General features: G+C 34.9%; 1 protein-coding gene across 1 annotated transcript in view; it reads right to left on the reverse strand.

Annotated features, from left to right (window-relative positions):
• CCDC18 (coiled-coil domain containing 18) overlaps nt 1-18,052 on the reverse strand; it is a 119,652-nt gene that overhangs the window by 46,370 nt on the left and 55,230 nt on the right. The window contains exons 16-22 of the mRNA XM_082861385.1: nt 17,575-17,709; nt 17,327-17,404; nt 12,610-12,726; nt 6,792-6,959; nt 3,751-3,893; nt 651-814; nt 220-433 (exon numbers count right to left, since the gene is read on the reverse strand). Of these exons, the coding sequence (XP_082717511.1) occupies nt 220-433; nt 651-814; nt 3,751-3,893; nt 6,792-6,959; nt 12,610-12,726; nt 17,327-17,404; nt 17,575-17,709 (1,019 nt within the window). The remainder of the gene's footprint in view (nt 1-219; nt 434-650; nt 815-3,750; nt 3,894-6,791; nt 6,960-12,609; nt 12,727-17,326; nt 17,405-17,574; nt 17,710-18,052) is intronic.

Raw genomic sequence — 18,052 nt, forward strand, 5'->3', positions numbered from 1 at the left:
CCAAAGAACAAGGATGGAAGTATTAGCCAACAGCAACAGCTATATTAGTGAGATGGAGCATGGGATGAACTGCCTAGGATGAGACACAGTGAGCTAAAGGCAGTTGAGAAGTTTGGACATCTAGAATTCAACAACAAACTCTATAGTATGACCCAAGGACTAAGGGTAATAAAGTGAAGTACCTGTAACTGTGATATCATTTTTTAGTATTTAACTCACCTAAGTTCAGCTGTGAGATCTGTTATAGTAGTGTATTTTTCCTCTAATGATAACTGAGCCTTCTGTAGAACATCTCTCAATTCCTGGAGTTGTCTTAAAGTACTCTTTAATTCTCCATGAGCATTTTGTAGTTCAGTCTCTAGTACTTCCCGTTTCTGCAAGGCTTCTGTTAGTTCAGTTTCAGTGTGGTGCTGTAACTTTTCTAACTCCTTCACTGTTAAAAGCAGAGAATAATTTTAGAATTATATATATAAACTACTTGTTATTCAGAAATTTGTAAGCAATTATAATTAAGAATATCCAATTTTATTCATCTATAAGAGGCAAAATACCACTGATTGTCCCTTCCCCGTCATCTCAAATTCTCACTTTATTCCATTTCTTTAAATATACAAATGCAGGCAGCTAAGCTGAGCTAACCTGTTGCTTACCAGCGTTTGTTTTCTTATCTAGTTCTGTCTTTGTCTGTTCTAATATCATGTCTAACTGAGAGAGATGCATTGCTTTATTTTCTCCATCTCGTTTTAGGTGCTTTATTTCTTTTTCCATTTTATACAGTTCTTCTTTGTAGTGATCCATCTCAAGTTTTACTTGCCTAATTAAAAACAAAAAATAAAATAAATAATAATTTGGAAACTTAAAAATCAACTAACTTATCTCTGACTGAGCAAAGTCTGCAAGTTATATAAAGACAAATAGAAGCAAGATGTCTAGTCATCGTGGGATGGATTGGGAGATTGGGATTGGGACTGACATATATATACTATATATGACATATATATACTAATATGTATAAAATGGATAACTAATTAAAAACCTGCTGTATAAAAAAAATGTCTAGTCAGAATCTTAAATCACCTATTATATTGTTAAAAATGCTCCAACTAATAGATTGTAATTCTGTACCAATTACATGCCACTAAACACAACTATATGATGTATTTACCTAGTACACTACCTGGCACACAAAAGGTGCTCAATGTATTTGTTTTCTTTCTATTTGGAGATATTTTAATTTTTTTTTTAAGATTGTTGTTTTTGATGTGGACCATTTTTAAAGTCTTTATTGAATTTGTTACAATATTGCTTCTGTTTTATGTTTTGGCTTTTTGGCAGCGAGGCATGTGGGATCTTAGCTCCGTGACAAGGGATGAACCCGCACTCCCTGCACTGGAAGGCGAGGTCTTAACCACTGGACCACCAGGAAAATCCCTGAGATATTTTAATTTTAAAACAGATCCACAGAGATATATAACAGATATATTTTAACTCTAAACCCTTTTGGGAGAGAAAAACAGTTTTATAAATTATAGTTTCAGAAGTGAAAGAAGCAATAGTTGGAACAGAGAAAAACCCTGCTTCATGAAGAGAAGATCTTGGAACTAGATATATCTTTTTTATGAAGTTTATTCATCTAGTTCATAAGCTTCCTACTAGTAATTAGAACTTATTTTACCCACTGAATGTGCCTATTAGCTATAATTAAGAAGAGTTTTTGTCTAGAAGTCAAAGGGTGGGAGTAAGAAAAGAAAGAAGCAGTTATTTCAATTTTCTTAGTGAAACAAAAGCAAGATCATCAGTGAGAGCAAGGATTGGGGAGGGGTTGTTAGAGTTTTGAAAGAAAAGGCAAAGGTGTAAAAGAGTCCTCTACAAGAGTAAGTAACATTATGATTGCCAGACAGACAGCATTAAGAAAATGCCTAAGGTTTTGAAGTTATGGGTATAAAGTAAGACTGGACAGTGTCGTTATATTTTTCTCCAGCCTCTGTAAAGATGCAAGCATGAATTAGTCTGAGTTGGATTTTTAGTTCTGTGTACACAAAGTAAGAGAGAGGTAAAGGAGTTGTGGGTTTATGTAAATCAGTGATTTTAATGATTAATTAGAATTTAAGCTAGGTAAAGAGAGGAGAAAGGGCATTAGGGAATGAGACAGTGGTAGAACTGATAGATCAGAGGTCCTAGTTACATCAAAGAATTGTTGAATTGGGGATATTAAAGGGAATGAGGTAATAATATAGAGGTAGATGCATAGTATTCAGATTATGTTGAAATAATGGAGATATTAGAAACGATAAGATCTAGGATAAATAATGTGAGTGAGTGGCTGAGGATCAGCTAGATAGATGTATATTGAAATCCCCAAGAATAAAGACAGGAGTAGTGTTGGAAAGAGCTATGTAAGTCAGGTGGCCTGTAGGTGTCAGCAACAACGAGGGATGATATGATCTGATGACATGAGGTTCATGGTGTATGTCATACTATTTCCCATCTCAATCCTGTGGTACAAGAACTATGGGGAAAAGTTTTTACTTTAGAGAGCTGCAGGGGAAGAAGCAATGTCCTCAGGGGACAGTCACATTTCTGTTACAGCAAGAGAAAAGAAGAGATAGAGAATATAGGGAATGTCTTTCAGGATGGACTGTAAATTCCAGAGGATAAAGTGGAAATCTTTCACAAGTTCAGATGCGGTGGGAAAAGGAAAGAAAATACATGAGGAGGTTTTTGGGACTTAGTAAGAGAGATGAGGGTAAATCTAACGCCTGGAAATCTGATGCTTCTGGGGAATCTGGCACAAGCAAAGATAAAGTTACAATGTTGATTAGTTTTTGTGGAATTAAGGTACACACTGGTGGTGAGGCTGTGTTAGTGGATAGACAAATATCAATGGCAGAAAGAAGGTCTGAAGAACTGTGGTCTTAGTCTTAAACATAGGATATCTTCTTGACCCCACTGACAGAGTTGAGGATATCTGGGTAAGCAAGTTGCTACTCAAAGCACAAAGGCCCTACCTTTATTCCTGTCAGAGGCGGGGAGGGAGTCTGAGGATGTTGTGGTTTAAGTTTAAATGCATAAGTTAACTCTTATTCCTGTTGGTAGAATGGTGGGCTAATTAAGAGTTTATTATTAATTATGTCAACTCTTGTCGACAAAGTATAAGAGGTCTGGGGAAGCTAGGTATAACTTTCAGCTCATAATTCCCTTTCTTGACCAAATAACTATTGATTTCTTAGCACAGCCCAGCCACATTAAATCAGGATCTTTAGAGGTAGGACCTAGACATCAGTACTTTTTAAAGCTCCTTGGGTGATTTTAATGTTCAGTCAATGTTGAGACCACTGTTTTCTTCTATTAATTTACTCCCTCCCATAAACAATTAGAATCCATGAAAAATTCCTCTATATGAGTACATCTTTGCCTGACACTTTCACAATTCAAGTTAATAAAACAGTTGCTGAGTGCCTATGAGGTACAAGGAACTATGCTGATTGTTGTGGGAGGACCCTTAAATTAAACCATACATTATCTTGGCCTTAAGGAACTACAATATAGTAGGAGAGAAAAGGATATTAACTTATAATACTAAAAGGCATGAGGGATATGAGGGAGGTGCAAACAATGCTATAGGAACACACACCGTAGAGAAATTAATTCCTCAAGCAAACACTTCACTGAACATTATCTGATAGTGAAACTCAAATATGACTGATGTTAAAGCAGGAAGACAAATATAAACTAACATATTCATTTTACCTGGCAGTACCAGTAAGTTCAATAACTTTTCGCCTTTTTAAATCTGCTTCATATGTGGCTGCTTCACATTTTTCCTCCATTTTTCTCAACTTTTCAGCTGAACTTTCCCTTTGTTTCTGAAGCTCTTGTTCAAGTTTTGATACCTTGTAAAGCAATTTTCAGTTAAGTATTTTAAATTCAAACACAGTTCAACATTTTTCAGAAGAAAAATATTTATATAAATTTGTAGCCTAGCCTATCAGTTTCAAGATGTTATTACAAAAATCAAAGTATAGACCGAAAAACGTTTTGAAAATATGAAAGCAAAACAATTTTTAATAAGAAAGATATTTCATTCACACACATACTTATAGAAGTGACCACATCATAACACTAAAATAGGACTTAAAAGAATTGTACAGAATAATGGTAAATGTTCCTCTTTTCATCATCCTCATCTGAAATGCTCTTTCTTCTCTTGTCAAACTATGTTTCTCTCCTTCACAAATTGGCTCATACCAATTCCTAGAATTCCCATCTGCCCTCAAACGTTACAACTTGCATTTGCTCCTATTCATTCCTCCTGTTTTACTACATTGCAGGAGGTATTCTTCCTCCTATGTAAGTCAAACTGCTTCATAGGCGTTCTGGATTCAACTCCAATCCACTTTTTAAGGAACCTCATACTACTACCTCTACTCTCTGCTATATCTTCAATCTCTCTTTCTTCTGGTTTCTTTATATTAGCATTTAAACATGTTCAAGACCTTCCTATCATAAAAAACTTTCCTCCACACCTCTACCTCCTTCCGACTACCACCATTTCTTTCCTCCTCTTTATAGCCCAACTTCTCAGATTTTTTCTATGCTTGTTGTATCATTTTTCTCACTTTCTCATTCATTCCTCAACCCATAGCAATCTAGACACTGTACAGAAACTACACTGTGTCACCAATGGCTTCCATGCAGCTAATTCCAATGGACATTTTTCAACTTTCAATTTACTTGACACTGATTGCAGCAGCCCATGACACCAATTATCATCCTTTAAGTCATGAAATACTTACTTTGGCTTCCAGGTACTGTATCCTTCAGAGCTCTGTCAAAGTCAGGCATCTCACCCCTCATTCTATGTTCTCTCCCTAGTTAACCTCAGCCACTTCATTTTTTTTTTTTCAATTTTTTTTTTTGGCTGCATTGGGTCTTCGTTGCTGCCCGCAGGCTTTCTCTAATGGCAGCGAGCGGGGGCTACTCTTCATTGCGGTGCACGGGCTTCTCATTGAAGTGGCTTCTCTTGTTGCAGAGCACGGGCTCTAGGCGTGCAGCCTTCAGTAGTTGCAGCATGTGGGCTCAGTAGTTGCAGCAGTGGGCCCTAGAGCACGCAAGCTTCAGTAGTTGCGGCACGTGGGCTCCTTGTTGCGGCGCGCAGGTTCTAGGGCACATAGGCATCAGCAGTTGTGGCTTGTGGGCTCTAGAGCACAGGATTGGTAGTTGTGGCGCACGGACTTAGTTGCTCTGTGGAATGTGGGATCTTCCCATACCAGGGATCGAAGCCATGTCCCCTGCATTGGCAGGTGGATTCTTAACCACTGTGCCACCAGGGAAGTCCCACTTCATATTTTCAATGAACATTTACATGACTGTGATCTCAAAGTTAATATCTGGCTAATGACTTTGATATCCTCCCTGCTCTTCTAAAACCTCTCATTGAAGAACTAAGTAGAGATTATAAGTCATTAATATCCGCACCCCCAACTTAAGTTCCAAATATAAAATTAAAATAGTACGCAGGTAAAAAGGAAAGGGAACTATGGAAAATCTACCCATTCTGTGTTTGATTAAATGGCACACTCATAAGCAGAAAGAATCTAAAGATAACAATTTGAATAAATCCAACACGGAACCTGTGCATAGTGGAACATGAATAAAAAGTAGAAAAAATATATGCTGGAAAATTTATTCCAAATACTGAAGGAATTTTTAGATATAAACTTTTTAGACCCTCAAATAAATTAAACAAGACATAAAAATCTCCTAAAACAAAGATCATGAAGAAATAAAATAACCAAATGAAAAATACAAAGGAATTGATAGACTTAAGGAAAAAAAAACTCAGAAGAAAACCGTAAGACCGTTATAGAAATGAAAACAATTTCAGAAAGAACAAGAATTATAATCAATCTTACAAAAACTGGAGTCACTGACAAGGGATTTAGAAAGTGGGAATCAAATAACAGATGAGATGAAGAAATGCCTCAGGATGAAGCTGTACAACAGGCATAGCAAACAGTAGGTCTAGACTTAAACAAAAGGGATGGAGAGCCACAGGACAGATGTCTCTAAAAAAGAAAATACAGAATACCTGCCTGATATATTTGAATGTGCAGAGAAGAGATTCTTTAGTTCCACTGGAGAGGCTGAGGATGAAGTTAGAATACATAGATTAAAAAGTCATACAAATGACAAAAAGTGAGGTGTAGTGAGGTTACTGGGAACTATCATTTTCTAATTTATACTTTTCTGTAAAGTGTGATGAGAGGAAAACAAAACAAAAAATGTGAAATATCTGTCAGAATAATTCAGATGAATTTGGTAATGAATGAAAGAGAAAAGATTCGATTCTAGAATAAAATTTCCTAGGATTCTTTCTTTGGAGTAATAACTTATTTTTTAAAATGAGTAGTTTCCTTTGGGATTTTTCTTTTAGTGCATTGCTTGGCATTTCTTTAGGGATTATCACACATCTCCTGATCCAAAATGAAGAAATTGAAAGCTATAATGATTCAGATAGGTATTATATTCAGGTCCAAAAAGGAAAAACTGAATAAAGAAGACTAAATTATAACTAAGTTGGATGGAGTGACAAAAAATGTGCCCACGGTATTACACGATCACATTACATTGGAATAAAACTTTATACATTTTACAATGTTAATTTAGAATATTTCTTATAATATGGTATCTTTGAGGTTAAACAGCAATTTACATAACTAGCAAAAAAATCTATTATCAATTTAAAAAAATTTCTATTTCATAAAACCATTTTGCCCAATAATATATACCTGTTTTTCAAGTTTAGTTTGAATGTCTTCTAGCTCTCCATTTCTAAATGTCTCTTGTTGTAACATTTGCTGCTGTTGTTGAAGAGTATGCTGCAGAATAACATTTTGCTCAGTAGTCTCTTGAAGACTGTGATTTTTAATCTTCAGCTCTTTCTGTAAACAATATACCTAACAAATATACACATTTCTCATTATAATGACATATTTCAAATAAAAAGCAATAAAATGTCAATGTTGTCTACCTTATTAGATAATTACCCTCACTTGTCATATGGGACAATTGTATTCACAGCTATAATTTATTATGTGGAAGGGCAGGGCTCATTTTTCTGATGGGGAGGTATGTTAGAAGGGCCTGTTAATAGGGTTGGTTCTTGGATGATGTCTGGGAATGTGGCTTTTGAAATATTCCTTAAGTGATGAGACTGTTTTCCCTGGCTAGGGCACCAAATCATGCTTTCCTTCTAGGAGTTTGGAATTCTGATACTTATGGCTGTTCTTATGTGACCAGCCCCCAATAAAAAACCTTGAACTTTGAGTCATAAGCAGGCTTCCCTGGGCAGAAGTACTGCATAAATGTTGCCGCATTTCACTGCTACAAAAAGGAGCTTATTCTGCGTGACTTCTCCCAGAACAAGGGAGAAAATATAGGAAGCCATGGATTTCTTCACACTCCATTTGATATATCTTTTTCTCTTATTGATAATAAACCATAACCATGAAAACACTGTATAAATGTTAGGTGCTATTTAGTACATTATTGTTGCTATCATTGCCATTGTTTGTAAAATAATATCCCAGCAAGTACTCTTGAATATTCACGCTCCAAAAAACATACAGGAAAACAATACCAACTAAGAAATTGCACTTATTCACTCCAAATATTTAGGACTTGAATATGCTGATCCCCCAAATTGCTTTAAATGAAACCTTTAGAGTTATCTGGGAGAACCTATTAAGAAGGAAAAAAAATGCCCTTTGTCCAAGAAATCCAAATACTAAAAAGTGCCAAATCATTTTAAAATTCTATAAATAATACAGCATAATTTCATATATATTTCATAATATTTGTTACCTGTTCCTAAAGTAAGGGGAAGGTTTACTAAATGATGATATATAAATCTGATTTTAAAAGATGCAACCATTTAGGGCTTCCCTGGTGCACAGTGATTGAGGGTCTGCCTGCCAATGTCAGGGACGCGGGTTCGTGCCCCGGTCCAGGAGGATCCCACATGCCGTGGAGCAGCTTGGCCCATGAGCCATGGCCGCTAAGCCTGCACATCCGGAGCCTGTGCTCCGCAATGGGAGAGGCCACAACAGTCAGAGGCCCGCGTACCGCAAAAAAAAAAAAAAAAAAAGATGCAACCATTTAAAATCACAGTTTAGGGAGTTCACTGGTGGCCTAGTGGCCCAGGTTCAATCCCTGGCTGGGGAACTGAGATCCTGCAAGCCACATGGCATGGCCAAAAAAAAAAAAAAAAATCATAATTTAAAGGACAGTGACAAATAAATTTTACAAAATAAAGTGAAAAAAAATCCCACATTTCATTAATATGAAAAACACTCAGGCAAATAGAAAAGTGAAAAGTATTAGAGAGTATTAGTATTAGAGTGAATTGTAAGTAAATCTTCTTCAAAAGATTTCTTACTGTTGCTTATGTAATAACTTTTTAAAATGAAGGAAAATAAACCCATCCCTTTAAAGCAAACAATCTTTCTAATAAATATCAACCCAGAAGAAAGTAATTTTAAACTCCTAAGAAACAGTGAAGAAGAATCCTGACTTGGTTTTTTCTAATTATACAGCAGTGGAATATTCAGCAGCATCATGAAAGGCTTAGGGGCCAAATAGCCTTTGCTTATGATAAGAAGCTCTTAAATTTCAAACTTCTTCATTATATGATGACACTGTAAACTTAGAGAACCTTACATATAAGAGGCAACTATCCAATTTCTAATATTATTATAATTCTTTTTAATGCTAATCTATTTTACTTAATGTTGTCTGTATGAAAATAATTTATTTAGTGTAAATAGGTATCAGTGACACCTGTTTTGTTTTTCCTGCTAGCTCCTGAGAAAACTACAGATCACAGCTCTGCTGTAGTTTACTTTATATAGAACGGACTTGCCTATAAGTTTATATACTATTCTTTGTTTACTGGAACATGCTGTCTTATACTTACTTTCCTAATCAAAAAAAAAAAAATGGACAAAGTATTAAAATAAGACAAACTATTAGAAAAAAGATAAAGCCTAACCAAAACACTAAGAAAGTCATACCACATAAGAACAATTAAAAAATTTATTTTAGTAATCTAGTCACTAGCAAAATAATTTCCATTAAAAATACTGAGGTATCTAACATATTAGTTGTATCACAAATATTAATTCACAAAAATTAACCTACATCTATCTAATTTATACTGGCATTTCACTCTACTACCCTTTAACTTCCACTTGACTTTAAAAGTAAATATAAGACAAATAGTTTTGACATTATATTCTCTACTAAGTTATTATCATATTCAGAGAATAAACTTTTCCTAAAGAATTCATTATTTTATAATTAAAGTCAAGAAGAAAGTAGAATTTACATTATAATATCTACTTTACAATTAGCTTTATCTAATATTAATGTATATCCAAAAACGCTCTCATGATTATTACTAAAAAATAAAATATAACCCAGAAAAGTTACTGACACAATGCCAACTTTGCAAAATTTAAGTCCATCAATTTGAATAAAGGCATTTATCAATAAAATGACTGATCGTGCTGAATAAATGTTTTACGCAGAAAATGTTTTGGCTTATTCACATCTATTTTGTGTTTATTTTCTTCTATCATGTTGACAATGTAATTCTGCATGAACACATACATTATCACTTTTTAAAGCATTTTAATACAAATTAAAATATTTTCAAAATAATTCAGGACCCCCAAGTCACTATTATTTTCATCATAAATTTATTTATTTCAACATATGGAAAAGAATATTTGCCTGAGGCAAAAACTCAGGGGCATATTTATTAGCTTTGTGTGGTGGATTATCAACATGTAGTTCTTTCAGCTGGCCTTCTATCTATATGCTCTGGGGCCATTTAATTATTCAGCTAGTATGTGATTCGGGACTGCCTACTGATTTGGTAAAATATCTTTATAACATCACGTATTACTAACAGAATGGATGCGCTATGAATTAAATCATATTTTCTAAAACCTAGCTACATATGATGAAAATCTCATAACTCTGCTGTTATAAGATATTAATTCTATTAACCAGTGTTAGAAAGAGTTTTCTCTGTAAGATATTATAATTTGCTCTAAAGACAAATAAGCCAAAACTAAATAAGTGTATGGATTGGTACCTAAAAAAAAAAAAGGTAAAGAGTAATTGGATTTTTCTCCATGTTTCTTATCAACACACAAGAAGAAGTGAAAGATGATCTTTTAAGTAAGTAAGCCAATGCACATGCAGTTGAGCTAATAATTCATCAGCAATAAAAGGGCTGCAAATCTTTCTAATTTACTTACTTACTTTTTCTCTAGTATTGTTGTACAAACATGACTACCATTTCTGATTTCTAATTCAGTTCCAGCCTAGGTTTATACTTCCTGCTATTCTGAAAAAAGTTCTAAGTTCATTTTGGGTAAATGCCTCTTATTCACCCAAGTCTCTGATGCTATTTCTAAGAATACAAATTCTAAAACTCAACAAACCCTCTGATTACAAACACTGCCTGTCTCCAGATTCCATCTCTGCCAAGTCCATTTATGCTGGAGTGCAGTGAGGGCTATAGATTTTAAATGCCTAAATAGGGACTTTCCTGGCAGTCCAGTGGTTAAGACTCTGAGCTCCCACTGCAGGCGGCATTGGTTTGATCCCTGGTCAGGGAATTAAGATCCCGCATGCTGCAGGGTGCGGCCAAAAAATAAGTAAATAAAAATTTAAAAATGCCTAAATAATGGTTTAAAGAAGATCCCGCTGGAAAAAAAAAATCACACTCCTATTCTAAGAAGTATAAGTATCTATAGTTTAGGTGGTTTAATTTCCATATATTGGAATACAGAAATATATGCCCACCTGTGAAAGATGCTATAAAAACCATGAGGGGAAGTAGAAGGAAGAAGACAGGCCCATATAAAATACAAAGTTTTTGTTTTAACCTCTGAAGTTATATAATTATGTGATGCTTTTTTTTTTTTTTTTTTTTTTTGCGGTACGCGGGCCTCTCACCGTTGTGGCCTCTCCCGTTGCGGAGCACAGGCTCCGGACGCGCAGGCTCAGCGGCCATGGTTCACGGGCCTGGCCGCTCCGCGGCATGTGGGATCGTCTCAGACCAGGGCATGAACCCATGTCCCCTGCATTGGCAGGGGGACTCTCAACCACTGACTGCGCCACCAGGGAAGCCCTGTGATGCATCTTTGATGAAGATTTGTTCACTATATATATTTTTTTTAAAGAAACGTTTTTGGTTTTTTTTTAAATTTTATTTATTTTTTATCTTTGGTTGTGTTGGGTCTTTGTTGCTGTGCCCAGGCTTTCTCTAGTTCCAGCGAGCGAGGGCTACTCTTCGTTGCGGTGCACAAGCTTCTCATTGCAGTGGCTTCTCCTGTTGCGGAGCACAGGCTCTAAGTGTGTGGGCTTCAGTAGTTGTCGAACACAGGCTCAGTAGTTGTGATTCGCAGGCTCTAGAGCGCAGGCTCAGTAGTTGTGGCGCATGGGCTTAGCTGCTCTGTGGCATGTGGGATCTTCCTGGACTAGGGCTCGAACCCGTGTCCCCTGCATGGGCAGGCAGATTCTTAACCACTGTGCCACCAGGGAAGTCCGATTTGTTGATTATTTCTAAACATGAAGTGAAGGTTTAAATATATATATTATAAATTCTAACAAATAAAGGAATTCTTCATTAAGATTATTCCTTTCAGCAAATATTTAGTGACTACCTATTATGTTGAAAGCAAAGTGGTTGACAATGAGCATACAGAGATGAATAAGATAATTCAAGAAAAGTCTTCTATCTAGTATCTGAGAAACTCTTCTCAATAAAGAAAGTTGAATTTATAAACCTAATTCTCAATCTTTCAAACAGAGGAAGAAAAAACAAAATGGAAAAATTTTGAAGAATTTTATACCTCTAAATCTAAAACAATATTCCAAGTGTTAATCATTTTATATTAGAATTACTCTGTGATCAACAATAATCTCCTGATTCCCTAAAAATAGGTAATAGAATTAGAATTTTAAGGTGTCATATTTTGTGTTTTATATGTCATATGATGTTTGTTTCTTAAAGTATATAAAATTGGGGACTTCCCTGGTGGCACAGTGGTTGGGAATCCGCCTGTGAATTCAGGGGACATGGGTTCGATCCCTGGTCTGGGAAGATCCCACATGCCGCAGAGCAGCTAAGCCCGTGCACCACAACTACTGAGCCTGCACTCTGGAGCCCGTGCACCACATCTACTGAGGCCGCATGCCACAACTGCTGAAGCCTGCACACCTAGAGCCCATGCTCTGCAACAAGAGAAGCCACTGCAATGAGAAGCCCGCGCACTGCAATGAAGAGTAGCCCCCACTCTCCTCAACTAGAGAAAGTCCATAAGCAGCAACGAAGACCCAACACAGCCATAAATAAATAAATAAATTTATTTTTTTAAAAAAGAATATAAAATTGGAGTTTACGTTTTACTGGAAAATTTTTTTTATATCAGCTATATAAAAATGTACTTTTAAAGTATCTTGAAAATAAATAATATCTCAAAAAGAAATCACTTGAAAAATATGCTATATTTAAAGGAAATGTTAATTTACTTCTTCAGATTTCTTCTTTAGCTGTTTTTCAAACTTTTCTTTATTTCCTTCCAATTGGTTCAAATGCAAAGCAAGTTCTTCCTTACAAATTTCCAATGCTGAATCTAGTTGTCTGACCTAAGCAGAAAAAAAGCAAAAAAGGAAAATCAACCAGTACTAATGAGTGCTTATTACATGCTCAATATTTTACAGCGTTATCTCCTAATGTTACCTCACTGCTTCAACCAGTGAATATACAGTCCAACTTAGGATATAAAATGCTATTAAAGAAGAGATTTATTTAGAAAACTAATTACTACTGCAAACTAGGAAACCAAAGAGGAAACCAGTGCCTGGAGTCCTGAAGAATAAATGGACATGAACAAGTGAAGAAGGGCATTCTAGGAAGAGGGGAGTACATTCAGAGACAAGGCACTGTGAAAAGGAATGGTAAGAAGTTGGCAGGAGCTTAGGGTACCAAAACCATGAATTTGTAAGAGATGGGTACTGGAAGGGTGGGATTAGCAAGATAGACTGGGGCCAATTGTCAAGGACCTGCAGGCCAGACACCCTGAAACATTTACCTAAAAAGGTAAGCAGTATTTAAACCTATTCCTTAAGTTCCCTTGATCAAGAAAAATAATAAAGTGAGTACAAACTGGAGTATTGTGTTAAAAATGCTATAGTGCGAATATTCTGAATACGCTGAAGTCACTAAGAAAATGAAATGTTTTTGTCGGCTAATGAAAAACAAACTTAGGTAAGACGGAGAAGGCTGCTTTTGCTCTGAATCAGTGAAAACATTTCCAGAAAGGCAGCAATGTAACTTGGTTCAAGTGTTCATAAAGCTGCAAATGCTTCACGCTACCTCAACATTAAAGAGCGAATGAGCAAAGAGCAACTCAAATTCAGTAAAATTTTTCAGAATTTGCACACATGCTCCACATCCCATCTGTTAATAAGATTCATTCTTGTCTTGTTCCTTTCTTTTCCTTATTGTATTTCTGAGCTTCTCGGGAGTATTTTTTTTCTTTCCTCAACGCTAATAGCATTCTAGTAAGTAGTCATGAAAGTGTGAAAGAAATTTCAACAAGATAAGGAGAAAAAGAAAAATGTTCCCTCTTCCAGATACTATTCTACATCATGAAATTATCTTTGCAACTCTTATTTCTAAAAAGAGACACAACTGAAAGACACAGTTTTCAAAGCCCATCCCTATAGCCTGTGAATATAACCATTAACAGTTAAAAAGCTCATAATTTTGATTAATTATCTTTGTTAATAAACTGTTACCCTAATAATAATTTTTAAAGTCTTTTATGAGAGGTATAAATATTTACAGGTTTTCTTTATTAAGCATGAGAATAAGCATTGGTACTTGTATCATCTTCCACACACAGAAAAAAAAAAATCTATGACCGTCAGAACATCACATGTGATAAAAATTAACAACGTAAAAACTCAATCAGGCAAGATTCATCACTAGATGTTAAAACCATTGGTCATTAGTTTGTTGAGGGACAGGTCTTTGAACATGGCCTCAAAGAATCACCCTATGTATTGCTTATTAATTATAAAGGAAAAATTATGCCCTTAAAATAGGGAGATCTGGCAGTAACCACCTTAAATAATAGGTGTCAAGATAGGCAAAGCCAATAATGGGGTGATGTGAAATTATGTGCCTCCTGATGTGAAGCAGTGGGAAGGACACTGTATAACCCACAGTATAATCCACAGTTGTGGTGTGTGTGCTATTATGGTTGACCTAGACTTTTCCAAAGATTCAGTGTCGTGAACAATAGGAGACAGTGAGTTTAGGGGAATCTAAAAAGCCAAAAGCAAAACATGAATTATGACTGCATTCTAAATTGGGGAAAGAAAAGGAACAAGCTAAAGTAGTGTTTCTCACAATTTAATGTTCACACAGATCACCTGGACACCTTAATTCAGAACCAGAGCCAGGTCTAGGGTGAGACAAAGGAGGTTCTAGGGCTCAAAGTTTAAGGAGGTACTCACTCTCAGGATCATGCAAATGCCTACCCTTCACTTGTACAACCCGGAGAATAAATGTCTCCTTAAATTGTATGCCAGAGGCACTCCCTTGCTTCACTTTAGTCCCAGCTCTGTTCAATAGGTCAGATATTCTGCAAGTCAAACAAGTTCCCGGGTGATAGTGATGCTGCTAGACCATGCTTTGAGTAGCAAGATTATTAAGAACATTTTTAAATAATTGGGAAATTTTCAGTATGGACAGTATGTTGAATAGTGTTACTGAATTAATGTTGACTTTCTGTGGTGTATAGAGATGGTGTAATCAGGTAGGAGAAAGTTTCTATACATATGAGACCCAAGTTTAAGTATTAGGGTATAAAGTATCATGACATCTGCAACCTTCTCACAGGTGGACTAGCAAAAAGGAAATGTGTGAGTGGCGGTGGGACTGGGTGGGTGCATGTGCAAGAAGGCATGTGCGTGTGTGTGCAGAGAGATGAAGTGAGTATGGTTAGAGTTTAAAAGACAGTAAATCTAAATGAAAGGACACAGCTGTTCTCTGTACTAGTCTTTCATTTTGTAGGGTTGAAAGTTTTCATAATAAAACTTAATTAAAAATAAATTAATTAAAACTAATAAATAATAAAAACCAAAACATCTACTACTCTGTTGGATTTCTCATTTGAACAAAGAGCTTGAGACTCTAAATCTCATACAAATAAACATCATTCACTGTGTACAAACCACTCATAAATATACATGTATATATATGTACATGAATGAATAGAATCAAAACAAAGACACTGCTCTGCTAAACCAAAGAACCTCCTCGGGGGCATATTCTGGAGGCAACCACATAGGGGCTCTACGCTACCTACTTTCAACAGAAGCACCTAAGCTAGTCTTTTTTTTTTTTTTTTCTACTTATAACTTTAACTTTCTTTGGGGAAATAAAACACACACAAAAATCTAGAGTGGAAAATAAAACCAAAGCAAAACAAATAAAATAAACAAATGAAATCACTAATAAGTACATTCTCAATTTTCTATTTAATAGCAGCTAACATAATTGCTTTAATTTATTGGGTTTTTTGTTACCAGTTCATAAACTTCCCATCAGTCTTCCAGCTATCATTATCATACTTCTATAAGTGATATAAGTTTAAACTTATAGATCCTTATAACTCTCCTGCAGATAGAAAATTTCAAAATTTTTATGCAAAGAACAAACTGAGGCATGCAAAAGGACATGGCCAAAAGTCAAGAAAGAAGGTGGTAATGACATAATCAAGAAAAGAGAAATATACTTCAAACTTCTATTTGATATGTTAGAATCATTTAGGGAATTCCCTGGCAGTCAACTGGTTAGGACTTGGTGCTTTCACTGCTGAGGGCCCAGGTTCCACCCCTGGCAGGGAACTAAGATCCCACAGACCGCACAGTGCATCTCAAAGAAAAAGAAAAAAAAAAAAAAAGAAAAAGAAAGAAAGAAAAGAATCATTTAGTATAGCTTCAATGAAAGCAAATCTACTAAAGGTACCAAAGGAATAAAACCTAACATCATAATTCATTCTTTAGCTGATTTCCTTCCTGTCTCATATCTGATTATTAACAAATGAAAATAACTTACCAGATGACTGGCTAGATGTGTTAGGTAATTTAATGAAAAACAGGAGTTAAGTGGCAAGATGGATTTTTTTTAATGAAATTATATCATGCCTACAACCTTTGTACAATAATGATTTTTTAAATATTAATGATCTTAGAGGTTATTTTTACATGAGGAAATGAACTGACATGGCATTAAATGTTAAAAGTTCTGGAGAATACTATAGGAAAGTTATGGATAAACATATAATTGGGTTTACGAGGGTATACATGGTCACAAAATGGATGAAAAACAGAGTACTAGGCAAAAAGTAAATAACATTGGATTTTTTAAATATCCTTTAATTTAATCCATATATAACAGAATGAAGGTCACAGCATATTTGAAGCTATTTTTAGCACTAAAAATGCAAAGAAGAAAACACTGAATATATGGTAATTACTTAGCAAACTCTGAGTAACTTAGTATGTGTTAAGTATTTTATGTACCTCATTTCATTTAATCCTCAAACCCAACCTCTTCTAGGGCATTGTGATCCCTATTTTACTGATGAAGAAATTAACGTTCAGAGTTTAAATAACCTAGCCAAGGTTACAGTTAATAAGTACACTGAAGCCAGAACTAAAACCTAAGTCAGTTTAGCTTCAAAGCCCATACTTTTAACCATAAGGTTATCCTGGCCACAAAACTGTATTTTACCCAAAAATTCTGGATTTATTCCCTATTTAATCATATAGCAGAACTAGTAAAAAGAAGCAAAACTGTATTGTTTGTAGTTTCATCTCTCTTCACTTCCTTTGTTAATTTTTTTACTGGTAATGTTAGTAAGTAGCTACAGTTTAAAAAACACATTTTTTGTTAAAAAAATCTTTCTTAAGGTATTATAAAAAGAAAAGAAGTTAGATAATCTATAGACTAGATTATCAACTATCAAATAATTAAGATCATAATTCACAATGAAAAATATACTACTTAAAGAAACTAAGTTCATTGACTTAGGTAAAATTTTTACCACTTTATTTTTATGTAAACTTTTTTTTACAATTTATAGAGAAAACTAAAAAGCCACAGGAATGTCTCCATTACGAAAAAAAATAAAAAGAAAAAGAAAAAATTTTAAAGTATTAGCATACTAGCCTTGATTGTTTCTTCAGATACCTGGTTCTGTAATGTTTTCAAAGCTTCATCTTTCTTCATATTTTCCTTTTCCATTTCCTGAAAACATACAGATTGGTAGCAAAAATATACGTACGTGTATAAATATTTTAGCATTAGTAACAGGTTGTTAAACAATTGATTTGACTAGAATTAAAGGTATGTTAAAGAAACATAAACTTAAAATATTGGTCAGCTTTTAAACAGCACTTTTATAAAGATGATTTTACCCCTTTGCTTTCCGTCAAGAGTCTGTCTAGTGATTCAAGGTGATGTTGTTTACATATTATATCTTGCTGCAACATGGATATTGTCTTTTCTTGTTCTTTAAATTGTTGTTCTTTTTTCTCTAGTTGAGATTCAAGCTAAACACAGAAACAGGATTTATTAATTTTCATATTAATTTTTTTAAATTTGAAACATTTTAAATACAGTCGACCCTTGAACAAGACAGTTTTAAACTGAGTCCACTTATACATGGATTCTTTTCAATAAATATGTACTACAGCACTACACCATCAGCGGTTGGCTGAATCCACAGATGGGAACTATGGAAAGGAAGGGTTGACTGTAAAGTTATATGTGGATTTTCAACTGCCCAGGGTTGGCACCCCTAACTCCCAAATTGTTCAAGGGTCAACTGTACACAGAAAAAACATAACACTCACAATTTAAATTACTACTGAAATTACATAGCTTATTGCATTT

This window comes from Leucopleurus acutus (assembly GCF_964270905.1).
Source record: "Leucopleurus acutus genome assembly, chromosome: 2".
NCBI lineage: Eukaryota > Metazoa > Chordata > Mammalia > Artiodactyla > Delphinidae > Leucopleurus > Leucopleurus acutus.